General features: G+C 33.9%; 2 protein-coding genes across 3 annotated transcripts; both read left to right on the top strand.

The window, feature by feature from the left end:
- Window positions 1-59: 59 nt before the first annotated feature.
- LOC124435545 (general transcription factor IIH subunit 2-like) lies at window positions 60-9,762 on the top strand. 2 transcript variants are annotated; one of them, XM_046985527.1, is made up of 17 exons: window positions 60-512; window positions 934-1,011; window positions 1,274-1,310; window positions 1,408-1,494; window positions 1,982-2,032; window positions 2,102-2,156; window positions 2,622-2,730; window positions 3,067-3,157; window positions 3,655-3,742; window positions 4,138-4,214; window positions 7,243-7,273; window positions 7,351-7,396; window positions 7,581-7,638; window positions 7,901-7,946; window positions 8,482-8,584; window positions 8,759-8,798; window positions 9,373-9,762. In XM_046985527.1, the coding sequence occupies exons 1-17, from the start codon at window positions 451-453 to the stop codon at window positions 9,493-9,495; spliced, it is 1,182 nt and encodes a 393-aa protein (XP_046841483.1). In that variant the 5' UTR covers window positions 60-450; the 3' UTR covers window positions 9,496-9,762. The 2 variants fall into 2 exon arrangements, with proteins under 2 accessions (XP_046841483.1, XP_046841484.1); XM_046985528.1 differs by lacking the exon at window positions 1,982-2,032.
- LOC124435543 lies at window positions 9,722-16,849 on the top strand. The gene is made up of 13 exons (XM_046985523.1): window positions 9,722-10,123; window positions 11,508-11,855; window positions 12,372-12,665; window positions 12,752-12,793; window positions 12,861-12,905; window positions 13,005-13,064; window positions 13,610-13,717; window positions 14,072-14,387; window positions 14,486-14,781; window positions 15,031-15,308; window positions 15,417-15,560; window positions 15,678-15,857; window positions 16,016-16,849. The coding sequence occupies exons 1-13, from the start codon at window positions 9,805-9,807 to the stop codon at window positions 16,427-16,429; spliced, it is 2,844 nt and encodes a 947-aa protein (XP_046841479.1). The 5' UTR covers window positions 9,722-9,804; the 3' UTR covers window positions 16,430-16,849.
- The last annotated feature ends 155 nt before the right edge of the window (window positions 16,850-17,004 follow it).

Consider the following 17,004-nt stretch of genomic DNA (forward strand, 5'->3'; position numbering starts at 1 on the left):
ACCTGTGTTTTTACACGATGCATTGCGTGTTTGCTCAGTCAATGTTCTACCCTTTTTGGACATTTTGGTTGTTCACGAAAATGGATACGAACAATTGAAGCTTTGTTGGAAAACATTCTTTGCCAAAATCGAAAATTTTACTTAAAAGAAAATACACAAAATTGTGTGTTTTCGTGACTTTCTTCAAAGTCTGTGCACAACCTTCAGATGGGCAAAATATAAATGAACGATAGAAAGTACTTGAGAATAATGAACTGTACATAAATTCACAAGTAATTTCGGTAACTTCCGAGTTGTAACGAGGTCTTCCGTCAAATTTCCGATCTTAAAAATTACACATAGCATATAATTATAGTAATAATATGAACTTTTTGTCGTTTGTGTGAACTTTGACGTAATACTACACGAGGAGAAGATAAAAGTTTCCATCTCTTGGATATTTAAGAAATTATGGCTCACGACGACGAGGAAGAAGCTGGTTATAGATGGCTGAATCAATATGAAAAAACATGGTTTGTTTGTGTGATACTTAAGATTAGTTTGTGCTATAAATATTGTCGTTTTTTACTTAAATTTTTGATTCCCAACCATGACTCCATGAGGAAACATACATACACAAAATAAATAAATTTTCTCAATATTAGCTGGTTATATCTTGTCACATTTGATATCTAAAATAAGTTTTTCCCTATAATCTTGAAGTGTGTCATCAGTCATGGTACAGTACAAAAACCATTTTCAAATTGCATTATCCAATTCCAATTCCCAAATTGCATTATCTTGTCAACTCAAGATTTTTTTTTCACATATTATGTTCAGAAAAGCTAAAATTTTGTCATCTTGCTAAACTCTATTCTTGAGTTTACATGATGATGCTATTTCAAATATGGTTTCTCTTATATGTTGGGGTACTAAACCAAATTTTATATTTAGGGAAGCTATTCAGGAAGATGCTCAGGGTGGGTTACAGTTTGTTGATGATGATTTTATTCAGCGGGCCAAAAGGCGAAGGTAAGCAGTTGGCTCATTACACAGATGATCTACATTTCTATTTAGTTGTGATCAGTGGTGTATCCAGCCAACAAGTTTTGGTCCTGCTATGTAAATTTTAGATCATTAACATTATTCATTTCTTTAGAAATCTATTGTTTCTAGAGTTAGTGAACACAGAAAAATTTACATAGCAGGACCAAATTTGCGGCTGGATACGCCACTGGTTGTGATTTTGTCTAGTTTGTCTTTAGGATGTCTTATTATATTGTATGTTTTTTAGGTTCTTGGCCAAACCAGGGAATATCCGTCTTGGTATGGTTAGTGCATTCTCTTAAAAATCAAAGATTATTGCTGACAAAGAAATATTGATTTTATATTTGAAGAAAGAGAGTATTCAATATTTACTTATTTAAGATGCGGCATCTTTATGTTATTCTTGACCTATCAAAAGCAATGGAGGAAGCTGATCTTAAACCATCTAGGATCGTGTGTACCATCAAGGTATGTTTATTTAGAAAATTTTTGTCAACTATTTCATGTTGAGCTTTCATGAAAGGTTCTCGGAATATGTTGCAAATTTTTTCTATGCTCTCACTGAAAATTAGCATGAAGATTTTGCATTTTATTAAGGTGTTTAAGGGTTTTGTGATTTAAATTGAGTTTCTGTATTTTTGCCACGACCATGAGCTCGAATAGCTGGTTGAGTCGAAGGGAGCCAGTTATCCCAAAAGCATTGTAAATTCAAGCATTTGGTCATAGCATAAATATGAACTCAAGCAAATGGTCAAGAGGACTACAAATGCTTGAGCAGACTGTGCATGCTCAGATGATTTCCTGATAATTTTAAACTGAGCGGTGCATGTTGATCCAGTTGGTTGTTGCCATGATTTTTTTCTAATAATTTATGACTGAGTGAGGTATTCACGTCCAGAGCAGTACAAGGAGATCCAGGAAATTTGGGAAGATATTTGTTTCCACTCTCTTATAGCTTTTGCAAAATTTTATTGTGGAGTACTTTGATCAGAATCCTATATCACAGGTGAGAATTTTGAAAGAAATTAAAATTCCTTTTACATTGGCTTTATTCAAGGTACTTGTTTCCTTTTAGTTAGGTATTATAGTGACATTTAACAAGAGGGCTGAGAAACTGACTGAACTAAGTGGTAAGTTAGTGAATAGCTAGTTGAGTGTCTTCAGGTATAAAAATGCCCAAATTTTGTTGTTTTTGCTCTCAAATTTACGTGTCTATTTTAAAAAGTAATCTTCCAGGAAGAATAGTCTTGGTGAAATAAATCTATTATGGTCAAATGATTTTTGTAGAAAGATTGCAAATTTTATTTAAATGACATTTTCTTGCAGGGTTTTAACTTTTATCTTCATACGTATGTAACTTTCACATACTTCAGTTTTTTTGAATTAAATTCTGATGTCTTTTCTCGTATTACTTCTATTCGTCGGGAAACGTCATTTCCATGGTGATGAGAAACGTCATTTCCATGGTGATGAATATCATTGTAGTTACTTTATATTAACTCTTTCCCTGGCATAATCGCGAAGATTTAATGTGTACCGTTGTTTTAAACCTATAATAATTCCATCCTTTCCGTGACCACGAATAATTACTATAGGTAATCCTCGTCTACATACGTCAGCTCTATTAAAGAAAGAAAAACCAAACGTTTGCCAAGGTCAACCTTCCCTACAAAATGCTTTGGAAACAGCGAAGAAGTCTTTAAGGTAGCTACATATAATTGCGTCTTATACTCATCTCCTGTTGGATTACAAATTGCCTTTTTTAAAGCTTTTCGCTGAAGGAAACTAGAAAAGTTTTACGAAGAACACCCTCAAATTCTGATTATACACCATGTCAAAAAAGAAAAAGCTCTTTAATTTAAGCCATCATAAGGCAGTCTGTTATTCTTCACCTGGGCATTTGTCTGATTAGATAAATGCCAGCAGCACTGTTTTAGCGAAATTATTCAACAAACTGGACCTATGGTATATGTTGTAGAAAGAGATTACTGTCGTTGTCACTTATGAGCATGTACTAATTCGAATATATATTTTTTCTAGGCATCTTCCCGGGCATGCGAGCCGTGAAATTCTCGTAGTATTTGGTAGTTTGACCACTTGTGATCCGGGTGACGTCATGGAAACGTTTGAGGTGACAATCATTGTGTTTGTCATAACTAAATTTTTCATTTTTAGGTTTGGTCTGATAAGCTTAGAGTCTCTCATCCCTCAGAGAAGTGTTTGAGCTCATTTGACCAAATTTTGTTAGAAAAAGTAACTTTTATTCTCGGAGGGAGCTTCTTTTCCTTTTTTTAATTAGATTAGACATCAAATGCCATTCTTGTTTATTAATAAATAGCCAAGACATTTTCTGAATGATCGGTCACAGCGTTGCATGTAGCGGAAAAAGAATTACTACTGCACATTCCTTCTATTTCCATTTGAAAAACATAAAAAGCATTTCGATTCGTGAATTTTCATTCTTTGCAAATTGGTTAGAACACGAGTTGTTTTAATTAATTTTGACTTACACTAGATCCATCTCTAGTGCGTTACTTAAAGCAGAATTATCACTTATATATATTGTCTCATCATAAGTCGTGTGTTGAATTAGCCAGATAATGAAATTCTGTGTTATCTTTTTACTAGTCACTTAAAGAATTCAAGATACGTTGTTCTATTATCGGGCTTGCTGCCGAAGTAAAAGTTTGCAAAAAGCTTTCGGCGACAACTGATGGTACAAACATAGGAATTCTTAATAATGAAATGCTTAACTGAAATGTTTTGAACCAAATCCCAATAATCCTTGCACTACCCCTTGCCCTTACACGTAACTTACTGACTATAGATAGGTATGTTGAAATACTTTGTTGAAAAATGACATGGATGGTCATAAAATGCCCAGGAATTTTACTAAATCTACGCCAATAGTAATACTTTTGCACCCATAAAGACTTTTGAATGGATTTTTTGTTGTTTCAAATTCCATTTACGTCATATAATTGTTTCATTATATAATTGTTTATAAAGATTGTTCCATCTTTCTTTTATTTTTTTTTAACTACGTTTTTGTTCATTTAATCACAAAGCGCTGTTTTAAAATGATTTGCTGATTTCTTATTTTTGATTTAGGAACTTACGATGTAATTTTGGACGAAAAACACTATCGAGATGTGTTAATGCAACATGTCATACCTCCCGCTGCAAAGGTTAGTTCTTATAAAAAATTTTTTGTCGTACACGCTGCCACAAAACACTATGCTACAGAGTATTATTCACAAATAAAAATGTACATTTCCAAAGATAAATAATTAGAAGAAAAAAACAGAATATTGTAAGCAGTTTTGCTTAAGAATATTTAGCTTTGTTACCGTCATCTCCTGAGCTTCATCCTTTTGCTACAAATTTTTTTGTCTCGTCTGCATTTTAGTCTCTTTATGCTTTGTAACTTTTACACATTTAACTTTAAGTGCAACATTTATGGACTTGTAGTAGGTTTTCATCGTGCGTCTTGCGTACCGATATGAAATTGTATGGTATTTATGGACTTTGTAGTAGGTTTTCATCGTGCGTCTTGCGTACCGAAATAAAATTGTATGGTATTTATGGACTTTGTAGTAGGTTTTCATCGTGCGTCTTGCGTACCGATATAAAATTGTATGGTATTTATGGACTTTGTAGTAGGTTTTCATCGTGCGTCTTGCGTACCGAAATAAAATTGTATGGTATTTATGGACTTTGTAGTAGGTTTTCATCGTGCGTCTTGCGTACCGATATGAAATTGTATGGTATTTATGGACTTTGTAGTAGGTTTTCATCGTGCGTCTTGCGTACCGATATAAAATTGTATGGTATTTATGGACTTGTAGTAGGTTTTCATCGTGCGTCTTGCGTACCGAAATAAAATTGTATGGTATTTATGGACTTGTAGTAGGTTTTCATCGTGCGTCTTGCGTACCGAAATAAAATTGTATGGTATTTATGGACTTTGTAGTAGGTTTTCATCGTGCGTCTTGCGTACCGATATAAAATTGTATGGTATTTATGGACTTTGTAGTAGGTTTTCATCGTGCGTCTTGCGTACCGAAATAAAATTGTATGGTATTTATGGACTTTGTAGTAGGTTTTCATCGTGCGTCTTGCGTACCGATATGAAATTGTATGGTATTTATGGACTTTGTAGTAGGTTTTCATCGTGCGTCTTGCGTACCGATATGAAATTGTATGGTATTTATGGACTTGTAGTAGGTTTTCATCGTGCGTCTTGCGTACCGAAATAAAATTGTATGGTATTTATGGACTTTGTAGTAGGTTTTCATCGTGCGTCTTGCGTACCGAAATAAAATTGTATGGTATTTATGGACTTGTAGTAGGTTTTCATCGTGCGTCTTGCGTACCGATATAAAATTGTATGGTATTTATGGACTTTGTAGTAGGTTTTCATCGTGCGTCTTGCGTACCGATATGAAATTGTATGGTATTTATGGACTTTGTAGTAGGTTTTCATCGTGCGTCTTGCGTACCGAAATAAAATTGTATGGTATTTATGGACTTGTAGTAGGTTTTCATCGTGCGTCTTGCGTACCGAAATAAAATTGTATGGTATTTATGGACTTTGTAGTAGGTTTTCATCGTGCGTCTTGCGTACCGAAATAAAATTGTATGGTATTTATGGACTTTGTAGTAGGTTTTCATCGTGCGTCTTGCGTACCGAAATAAAATTGTATGGTATTTATGGACTTTGTAGTAGGTTTTCATCGTGCGTCTTGCGTACCGATATGAAATTGTATGGTATTTATGGACTTGTAGTAGGTTTTCATCGTGCGTCTTGCGTACCGAAATAAAATTGTATGGTATTTATGGACTTTGTAGTAGGTTTTCATCGTGCGTCTTGCGTACCGAAATAAAATTGTATGGTATTTATGGACTTGTAGTAGGTTTTCATCGTGCGTCTTGCGTACCGAAATAAAATTGTATGGTATTTATGGACTTTGTAGTAGGTTTTCATCGTGCGTCTTGCGTACCGATATGAAATTGTATGGTATTTATGGACTTGTAGTAGGTTTTCATCGTGCGTCTTGCGTACCGATATGAAATTGTATGGTATTTATGGACTTTGTAGTAGGTTTTCATCGTGCGTCTTGCGTACCGAAATAAAATTGTATGGTATTTATGGACTTTGTAGTAGGTTTACATCGTGCGTCTTGCGTACCGAAATAAAAATTGTATGGTATTTATGGACTTTGTAGTAGGTTTTCATCGTGCGTCTTGCGTACCGGTATAAAATTGTATGGTATTTATGGACTTGTAGTAGGTTTTCATCGTGCGTCTTGCGTACCGAAATAAAATTGTATGGTATTTATGGACTTTGTAGTAGGTTTTCATCGTGCGTCTTGCGTACCGATATGAAATTGTATGGTATTTATGGACTTTGTAGTAGGTTTTCATCGTGCGTCTTGCGTACCGATATAAAATTGTATGGTATTTATGGACTTGTAGTAGGTTTTCATCGTGCGTCTTGCGTACCGAAATAAAATTGTATGGTATTTATGGACTTTGTAGTAGGTTTTCATCGTGCGTCTTGCGTACCGAAATAAAATTGTATGGTATTTATGGACTTGTAGTAGGTTTTCATCGTGCGTCTTGCGTACCGAAATAAAATTGTATGGTATTTATGGACTTGTAGTAGGTTTTCATCGTGCGTCTTGCGTACCGATATAAAATTGTATGGTATTTATGGACTTTGTAGTAGGTTTTCATCGTGCGTCTTGCGTACCGATATGAAATTGTATGGTATTTATGGACTTGTTGTAGGTTTTCATCGTGCGTCTTGCGTACCGATATGAAATTGTATGGTATTTATGGACTTGTAGTAGGTTTTCATCGTGCGTCTTGCGTACCGAAATAAAATTGTATGGTATCATTCGTTTATTATGATATGTGAATTGGCATCTTGTAAATTATACCAGAAAATGTGCTTAAAACTTGTTTCAAATGCGGCCCTTTTGCTGCATGTGTAAAATATCATGAAAGTTTGATAGCATAGAAATAGGGATGAATGAGCACTGGCTAAAAAAAACTACCCACAGATTTGACCTCTGTTTTCTATTTGTTGCGGCTCCAGTATTTTTTGACAATGGGTAAAATATTTTTAACACTGGGCTTTTTTGTAATTTGACAATGGTGACTTGGTGAGCTCAGTCTTTATGGTTTTTTGTAACATGTTCTTTCCCATAGGTTGACGTAGAAGCTGCTCTTATAAAAATGGGTAAGTACTTATGCTGGTGCGTACCTCTGTAGCCGAGCATGTTAGCAACTTTCAAGTGTTTTTTTTTTATTTTGTAGGCTTTCCTCGGCATATTATGAGCCCAACACCGTCACTGTGTTTATGGTATATGTTTAAGTATTACGAGAAATTAAGAAGAACAATTATGTAGATAAAAAATATCCATATGTATCTCATTGAAAGAATTTTGATTATATTTTGAATGCGGACAGATTGAAGAGGACATTCATGCACAAATCTTACAATCTTAATTTATTGTGTGACTTCGTTTTTTTTCTCGTTTCTGTAGTCATGTTGATGGTGAATGGAGTAAGGATGTCAATCGTTCTGGCTACTTTTGTCCACAGGTTAAGTCATAAAATCAAATACAAGTACAACTGTTTACAACAGCGTCGTTGTATCTAACATGTACACGTTGTATCTAATATGTACATACAAGTACAACTGTTTACAACAGCGTCGTTGTATCTAACATGTACACGTTGTATCTAACATGTACATACAAGTACAACTGTTTACAACAGCGTCGTTGTATCTAACATGTACACCAAAGGCTGACAGTAATAAAATCGTGATAATCGTGATGAATTGTTCATGTGTGTTTTACAGTGCGACAGTAAATTTTGTGAGCTTCCTGTTCAATGCAAAACTTGTGGTAAGTGTGGCTCTTTTATGTTAAAATTTCTGCACTTATTCGAGGGTAGAAAGTCTTAATATGAAGTCGCAGTGTCGACAGTGCTGGAGATTGTAATCAGCCTCTACAACTGTATTATGCTGAAAAACTTACATGAAATATCTAATTTGAACTGTGCACATCATTCCACCCAACCATTTTGGGACGATATATTCATTGTAATGGCTACCCATACGTACGCGTGTGTACCTATTTTTCGTGTAATAAGCCCGCCTGCTCTTTGATTCATTTATTATCGTCCACTCCAATAACAGTGAAAAGTAACTGCGATTTATCATTTAGACTACACCGTCTTACTCCACTTTTGTTTTACAGTTTGTGCCGTTTTCAATTTTATAAATTCGTATGAAAAAGACGTTGTACATATCGTTTAATCTCAGGGAACATTTCCATTTGAAATAGTCGTGTTTTTTTAAAGTAATATTTTACAGTCTGTCATCAGTGTCGCAACCTCAAATTGCATTCTGAACAGAGGAACAATTTTTAAATTTTGCAGGTTTAACTCTCGTTTCTGCTCCACATTTGGCAAGATCTTTTCAACATCTTTTTCCTCTGCCTCAATTCACAGAAGTTACAGCGGACGAACAGTCGATGCAAAAGTGAGTTTATGAAACGATGTAGTTTTAGTTTTACATTTAACTAAAAAATAGCTAGCAACTACACAACAAAATAGCTTGGTTAAAAACGTTCGGTTTTTCCAAACCGTTTCTTGGAAATCTGCCTTGTATAAGTATGTTAACCGTTTTCTTAGATGTATTCGTATTTTTTTTCAGGAATTGTTCTGGTTGTGATTCACCATTGGGCAAAAATTTAGTAAGTTTAATATCCATTTGTTTGAGCCAGAGTTTTTTCAATAACTCGAGAAACGTTTGAGATCGATTACAAAACGTGCAATATTTTGGAAAGAATGAAAGTTTTGATCTTGCCCCTGAAGAATTTTCCTGATCATTCTACACTTAATTATTTCTTACAACGTTTACAATCATTATTTCAGTCGGCTCCAAGCTTCCCGCAACAGCGAACTTTGATTACTTGGTAGAAAGAATATGGCCCTTATTGTCATTGTAAAGGATTAATTTTTGATTATTATTAGTTGTAATACATCGATATTTGAATTGGTTTCATGAAATACACACAGACTTATTGAGATTACAACCAGTTGTAAAAATTCCTTAAAAAATGCCTCGGTGATAGATCAACTTGTCCTTAGATTTCTTCTCTGAAAACATTTGTTGTTTATCTGTAACAAATACATTATTTGGTCACCTAATAATTACATATGCATGGTCAATATAAATTTGAATACATTTGCATTGGTCAATATAAATTTGAATACATTTGCATGGATCAAGGCTAAAATATAGTTTTTATTTCTTTTTCTCTGTAGATATACGAATGCCCAGAGTGCTGTAAACGCTTTTGCTTTGAATGTGACCTGTTTATACATGAAACATTACACGTATGTCCAGGATGTACTTCATCGGTAGATAAATCCATTGAAACTGCTTAGTTCTCATTGGGCCAGCGCTTAGCAAACTAAGCTGAGAGGTAGTTGGACGAAATTATCACAGAGAAGAAACCCGGTATACAGGTAGTGTGGGGCCTGGTTCTATTGAAGTGACGTAAGTAGATTCCGAGAAACGATCAAAGTTGCGAGAAAGCTGGCATACAACTTTTGGCAAAATGCACCTGCCAATTATCAAATATGTAGCATGTTCAAATAGAGCTTGCTTATAAAAATGCTTGTTTTATATATAAACAAACTTATCAACGCTCATGACGGTACTTCACTTTTTCTTCATTTTCATAATTCATAGTTATGGAAATATGTTTGAAGTCATGTGTTTTTTATGTTTTTATAATACATTTTGGTCACTGCCTGCTGAGCACATTTCCCGTTGCCAAGCATTGTATCGAATTTCGTATATTCGAGGAATCACTTTTAAATTTGAATTGTAAGTGGATCCACACAAAGCATATTTACATTGTGTGTCATAAAAAATCTACAGATAGACAACTTTTAAATACGGCAAGTCGAACATTCAATTCAATGGATTCTACAACCCTTGTGTTGTTATCCTTTATTCATATTTGGAATTTGTATGCTGAACTTGTGAAATGCGAATATATTAGTACAGGTATATGTAACTGTACCATTTATGTGTTGTAAGTGAATATTAAACTTGACATTTTCATTATCTTTACGACATATTTGAATTTGGTAAGAACTGAAATACTATAAGATACAAGGCAAAGATTTATACGTCTGGAGAAAAGGTCTTTGGTATCTTTCTATATGTTTTAAAAATTGCAAACGTCGGTAATTTCTTGTCTTCTCTACCCAATTATGGCAATATATTTTACGTTACTCACATTTCCTCGTTTATTTCTTCACTCTCGTTAGTCACCACAAAGGTAATGTTATCGACTAACTCGGATATTGTCGAGAATGAAATAGAAAGCGATTACAATTTACTAGGCTGTAATTTGGTTTGTCGAAGATGGGATTAGTTTCATTTTAAATTTTACTTCGCGTGACTTAATTATTTTTATGATGGAATGTTTTCCTTGGTGATGTGAGTTTTTTTTTAAACTGCTAACAAAGTTTAATAGAATAGAAAAGTATTACCTTATCGTGTTGTATTCTAAGTTGAAGAAAGATATTGTAATAATATCATTAGTTATTTGTATTAGTATCGAACAAAAAATATTGCGTGGTTTTCATATAATCGCCGTGATCTTTGTGTTCGCTGTCATGCAATGGTTTGTATTAACGGATGTTTGACGCTGTTGTTTGAACAACTGTTTTCTTCATACTCTCCTTTACAAACCATGCATTCTATCAAAAACATGGTTTTCATACAATTGAAACGTTAAACGATCATCATCACTGACTGCATGTTTTCTGCCCGGTTAAGTTTCTCTGAAATCCATTGTTCATTTAAGGATTATTATAACTTGCATATATATTAATATTAGTTTCCTCAATTATTGCTAACGTAACTGTAAGATAACCAGACCACTGAATGTTGATTTGGAAGTTTGTGTGTGGTATAATGATGAAATATTATGTAGTAATTTCGACCCTTTTTCGAATAGTATATACCGGCTCAAGCTATAGCATTCAGTACAATTGTTGGCAAGTGCTTTCGATCTAAAATTAATAAAATTAATTCATTTCTTAACTCTAAAGTTCTCATTGTGAGTCTTGTGTGTATAAATATATCATTGAAGATTGTCTTTTGATCGTACTAGTCCAGATGCATAAAGCCAATTATCTTGCCTCTCAGTAGAAAAACCTCAGCCAAATCTCAAAGCAGCCATTGAATTTTATTGATACATATTTTACTTTATCATTTAACACAAAACTCTTTTACGCATCGGATTTTTCGAAATGTGTTAGTTGAAATGGATTTTTTTATGCGAAAACACTTATCACCACTCAACAATTCTCTATACTCGAACAATGATTAATGATATCCACAATTGAGCATTATTCTTTGATTTTTATATTTAATCTAGGTATAAATATACATTCAGAAAACGAAAGGCAACCATTACATATGGCTTACATTGCAAAACCAAGTCTTTCGGCATATGAATTATACTGTTCTCTCGAAGCTAGTGTTGCTCATTTGCAAATGCGGTGCGAAATAGACGGAGCGACAATACCTTTTGAAGAAAATAGTCTGGACTCACAACACTCCGATTGCAGACGCTCATTTACATGCATCTATACTGTACGCAGACTGTTTTGGAGAGATGTGAAAAATTACAATAATTTTACGTGCTGTTGTGTTGGCAACCGTGAACTAGAAACGAGACCTCGTGGGGAATCAATGACGGTTTTAAATAATGATATATTTCATGGTATGTGCTGCCTCTCTTTATTATACTTATTATTAATATTTTTAATGGTGACTGCATGCAAGGGTGGATTATGTAAAAGTATTTCACTAAACTTAGTGAAATTGCTTTTTGTTAGACGAAAGGCACTTTCTTGTGACTTTTGAGTGCTAAAAATGTAATTGATTTGAAGTATCTTGTGTGTTCATCTTTTCTTTCTTTGACGTGTTGGTGCTAAATTTTAATAAACTACAGCAATTGACTTTAGATTTCGTAACGACTAGACAAAGAATTTCTTTAAGATTTGTGAAGGAGCGTACTTTGTAAATGTTGTATGACTTAATTTCAGTTCATAAGAGAGAGGAAAATTTTCTGTGCATAACATGAAAAGAGAGGAACATTGTAACATTCAATAAAAAATTGAAACGTGTTAGAAAGAGGTTAAAGTCATTTGTTAACCATAATCGTCAATGAACATCAATTCTTATATTAGCTTACTGTTTTACTTAAATTATTTTATTTGTAACTTTCTTCTCTTAGAGGGTTACCATCAAGTCAATAAAGTTTATAGTCAAGTTGCAATTGGACAATTTATTCAACTACATTGCCGCGTCAATGGCTTTCCTTTGCCTGCTGTATTATGGTACAAAAATGGCGTGCCACTTAATATTGGTGATAGAAGTCAGGTGCTTATTGGAAATGTAACGTACAAAATGATAGGCTCTGTATTGTATGTAAGTAGAAATAATGTCAATGGCTCAGGAATTTATCAATGCGTTGCTACAAACATTGCTGGTGAAGGAAAAGGCCGTTTGTACAAAGTTATACTTACTGGTGAGTTTTGAAATATGAAACGTGCAAACTTTCATAATTCAAATCCAGTTTCTATTGAGAATTCCTTTTTTTATCTTTTCTCGTAGAAGTGTGCGAGAATTGCAAAGTGAAAAATGAGAGACAACCCGGTAAAAAATAGAGACTACTATCGCTGTTTCATATTTTTTCTTGACATTATTTATCTCATTGTTTTAGGAGCACTATTTGGGAACTCAACATATGATTATTTCAATGACGAAGGTTGAACTATTGAAATCACTTGGTTTTGAAAATTGCTTCAAAATTATTGCTTTTATATAGAAAGTATTTACTTATTAAACGTGGATTGCTATTTTTCAGACGAAATAAATAAAAAAAATTGGCGTAAAAGGAAACAAATCTTTGGAACAAAGTTCTTTGGTAATTGGATGTTTTTATAAATGAATTTAGACTTTATACGTATATATACCGTGCCACTGATACGTTTTTAGACACTGGATGCATGATTAAGATTAGCGTCATAAACTCATTAAATTAAATAACAAAAGAACTAGCTTATAAAATTTGCGTATTGCCAATGCTGAAATCTCAGACAGTGTCATTTGATGTCAAAACCTTAGAGCCACTTGCAGATCCTTGCTACAGTCCATAGTCGTTCTCCGGGAAAGAATTTTTTTTAGAATTTTGAAGTGGAAACTCTGGTCTTTGGTGTACAAGCACTTTAAACGAAAGCATGCAATAAAATTTAATAATAAATGTTAATTATTTTTTCAAATTGTCAAACTGAAATTATATTTGCCATAGTTTTCTTTTGTTGCAAGTTCACGCTTTTTCTATTACTGTATTATAATGAAACATTTGCCTGTTTGAGTGATTGTTAATTGACGTATAGAATTTTCAATAAAACACTCAAGTGCAAGTTGATTGCAATTAACAAGAATTTTTTCTTCTTCTTCTGATTTCAGTTTGCATTGCTGTCGTTTTCTCCATCATTGTCGTTATAATCAGTTATCTGATTCGCAGAGTTTTCAAGTCCAAAAGGAATCGTTGTGAATGTTCGACAGTTGTGCTTCGTGAGTTGATAATGTAGTAAATGTAAATGTACCAAATGTTAACTACTTATTATTGGCAATAAATAGTCGAAAGAAAAGTCAACTTGCAGCTTCATATTCGAATTTCTTTTATTTATACTTATGCAAATCTGTTTTAAATGTTTCATCGTCAAAATAAAACTTTGAAAGTATAAAATTAATAGACACATTTCTTCAAAAAACCGTACAATGATCTTATATTTACAGAAGGAGAAAAACATTTAAGTTTCAAAAAAAGATGTTGTTGATGAGTGTTCTGCACACACACAATAAAGAACCATATTTAGCTAATGAATAAATATACCACAAATATATTGAACAAAATCCATCTTATAGGAAGTAGCTGTCGTACAGGACGTCATAGATGTCATGGCTGTTGTCCTCGTCACTCTCGAGATTCTGAACACTCACCGACGTCTCCAAATCCTGAAATGCTCCAATATCCTACACGACACGATGTACTCAGACATACAACATACGAATATGAGAACGAGGAAAGATTTGACAAAGATCCATTGACCGACATCGAAGTACATAAACAATTCGCACACTCCTTTTCACGTGATCATTTAGACGCATCTCTTGTAGGCCAGACTCAGATACCATGTCCTGGATACGAACAACCGCGTGAACCTCACAACATTGACAGAAGGTAATGACTATCGTATCCATACCTATACACAGCAAGTAATGATGCAATGTATAAGACAAGAAAGATCAAGTGCACATTTCAAAATATGTTTTTTCCAGGTATTTCAAGAGCTGTGTAATTGACCACAATGGTGGTACGATATTTTTGAACGACACAGGAGTAAAGCTGATCATACCTCGAGGTGCCATTAATGTTGGTGATTCTAGGACTGTGTACATTGGTTTATTGGATAACGAAGAATACAAACCAAAAAATTTAAAGGATGGAGAAAGTTTGCTTTCTCATGTTGTTGCTTGTGGTCCTCATGGATTTATCTTCAACCTTCCCGTCATTCTTGTATTACCTCACAGTGTTGTTAAGTTTGATGACGATGACATGCAGGAGAATTTTAGAGGTTTAAATAACATTTCCTCATAAATTTGTTCGGTAGGCTATGTTCTGGAAGTAGCTACAGTGTAAATATTTTTATTCACAACCGGAGCGTTTAATGTAATTGTTTTGAAAATCAGTTCTCTTTTTTGATAATGGACAATCACGGACATTGGAATATTATTTACCCATTTTAAGCTGTAATTTACCACGTAAGAATTTTGCACAAAATTCCTTTTCTGATATTTCCTAATTTTTCTTCATTTCTACATAGTCCTGTGTAGCCATACATCCCCATGTGATCCTCCAGATTGGAAAGATGTTTTCAATAACAAGAAAGAGACAAAGAATGATGACATATTCTGTTCCATGGGAAGCAGTTATTTCAAACTTTATGTGAACCATTTTTCGTGGTACACAATTTCCGGTAAAGTAAAGGCTAAAAAGTTCAACGTAGTTGCGTATCGCACCTTTCTCCATCAACCCAAAGAAGATTTTACTGTGAGGTTGTACCTCATTCCAAGTCTTTCAGGTTCATTGGTAGCGCAGAAGGTAAATATTAACAATAACTAAATGCTGATGTTCTTCACCCTAGGAGACAGAGGGAATATCTAAATGCTGTTGTGTTTTTCACGTACAGCGTTTTCTATTTTGCATTAGAAAATTGAAAGCGACGAAGAAAAGTTGAAAGGGGCTCTCTGTGACGGTACTAAGCTGATGATTTTTTATAAGAAAGGTGGCAATCTCACAATTGATGTTCGTGACTTAACTGAAGGATGGAAATCGTCACGTGGTATTACACAAGTAAGGTTTTCATTTCTGAAAAGATTTTACGTGTACGTTGATTTTAGAATTTGCTTGCATCTTCATGGTCGCGAAAAGATCTTCTTGTTATATTTTAGCTAAGCTTGTTTCTTATAGAGCCAGAGTTACAACACCTGCAGAGCATGCGAAACGAATGCTCTATGCACTACATTTCCATTTGAACAACTGTTTGAGCAGCAACCAGATAGAATCTCCTGTGATTTTATCATAAGACAAGAAAACTGCAAGCATGATTCATCAGTGGCTGTAAATTTGTCAGTAACATTTGAAGCTGAGGTAATATTTTGGCAAAAAATAACAACAAACAGATTATGTATTATATAATTATATTGCTGTTATTTTAATTTGCTTTGAAAATATATTTCAAGTGATTTTAGAGTATGTTCATTCAAATATTTCTTTACTTGTTTTCTCAATAATTATTTCTTTACTAGAGAAAAAGACTTCAAATGAGTAACCAACCAAAACAGCGGACGGAAAATGCACAATATTATGATTCACTGTTCATTTCGTACGATCTTGAGACAAAGTTGAAACAAAAGTTAGATCAAAATTCACCAATTCTTCAAAACTGGAAAAACCTTGCTAACCATTTAGGCTTCAATCGAAATGAAATAGAACATTTGGCTTCCCTTCAATCTCATAATCCTTTAGTCACTAGTCCCACAGTTTTAGTTCTCAAAGAATGGCAATGCAATGTAGGAATGTCGCCGGTAGATGCTCTGAAACATCTCAAAGAAATCTTTGAGAAAATGGAAAGAAAGGATCTTGGCGACATGATACAGATGTATCTGGTAAATGAATTTAGCAACCCTTCCATTCCTAGGTCACTAGAAACTGTCGTTTAGAAATATGCCACTGTATGGCAATGTTGCTATGTACAGCGCAAGTCTTTGAAAATTTAAGACGTCTGTTTGTTTATCATTGTCAGCTACAACCATAGGAAGTAATGATTTTGACGAATACTTTCGAAGGAGTTTTTATTGTGTACATACTTATTTACATTGCTTTCTGTGGCTGCAGCAACAGTTATCCAAATAACTTATGATAATGCTTTGCCATTTAGACTTACTTGCTCGTCAATTTCTTATATTTATATTTGACTTTCCAACAGTTGTATAAAAACGATTATTGAAAAAGTACTAAAAGTAGCGTCATTTCAAATTTTTGTATTCGCGAGCTTATAAGAATGAATACAAGTTCACGCATGTCCAGAAAGTTTGGAAAATACTTACACCATTGAAATTAGAGCCAGTTTTGTGTATTTACAATGTTTTACTATGTGAATATTTTTTAGTTTTGTTTCATATTAAAGAAATGCCGACTGTCTGTGAAGCAATTCTAGATCAAAAAATCGATCTAAAAGCTTTTGAAAACTTAAATTGATATAAACCCGATCAGATTCGTATTACCAGATCAGTTG

The sequence above is a fragment of the Xenia sp. Carnegie-2017 genome, unplaced genomic scaffold (genome assembly GCF_021976095.1).
Source record: "Xenia sp. Carnegie-2017 unplaced genomic scaffold, XeniaSp_v1 HiC_scaffold_14, whole genome shotgun sequence".
Classification (NCBI taxonomy): Eukaryota; Metazoa; Cnidaria; class Anthozoa; order Malacalcyonacea; family Xeniidae; genus Xenia; species Xenia sp. Carnegie-2017.

Bases quoted from the DNA above. Each gene is read 5' to 3' on its own strand.
- LOC124435545 (XM_046985527.1), top strand. From the start codon at position 451: ATGGCTCACGACGACGAGGAAGAAGCTGGTTATAGATGGCTGAATCAA. The intron at 1,311-1,407 runs GTTAGTGCATTC...TACTTATTTAAG, and splicing joins GGAATATCCGTCTTGGTATG to ATGCGGCATCTTTATGTTAT. The intron at 7,639-7,900 runs GTTAAGTCATAA...TGTGTTTTACAG, and splicing joins CTGGCTACTTTTGTCCACAG to TGCGACAGTAAATTTTGTGA.
- LOC124435543 (XM_046985523.1), top strand. From the start codon at position 9,805: ATGGAAATATGTTTGAAGTCATGTGTTTTTTATGTTTTTATAATACAT. The intron at 12,666-12,751 runs GTGAGTTTTGAA...CTTTTCTCGTAG, and splicing joins GTACAAAGTTATACTTACTG to AAGTGTGCGAGAATTGCAAA. The intron at 12,906-13,004 runs GTTGAACTATTG...GCTATTTTTCAG, and splicing joins TGATTATTTCAATGACGAAG to ACGAAATAAATAAAAAAAAT.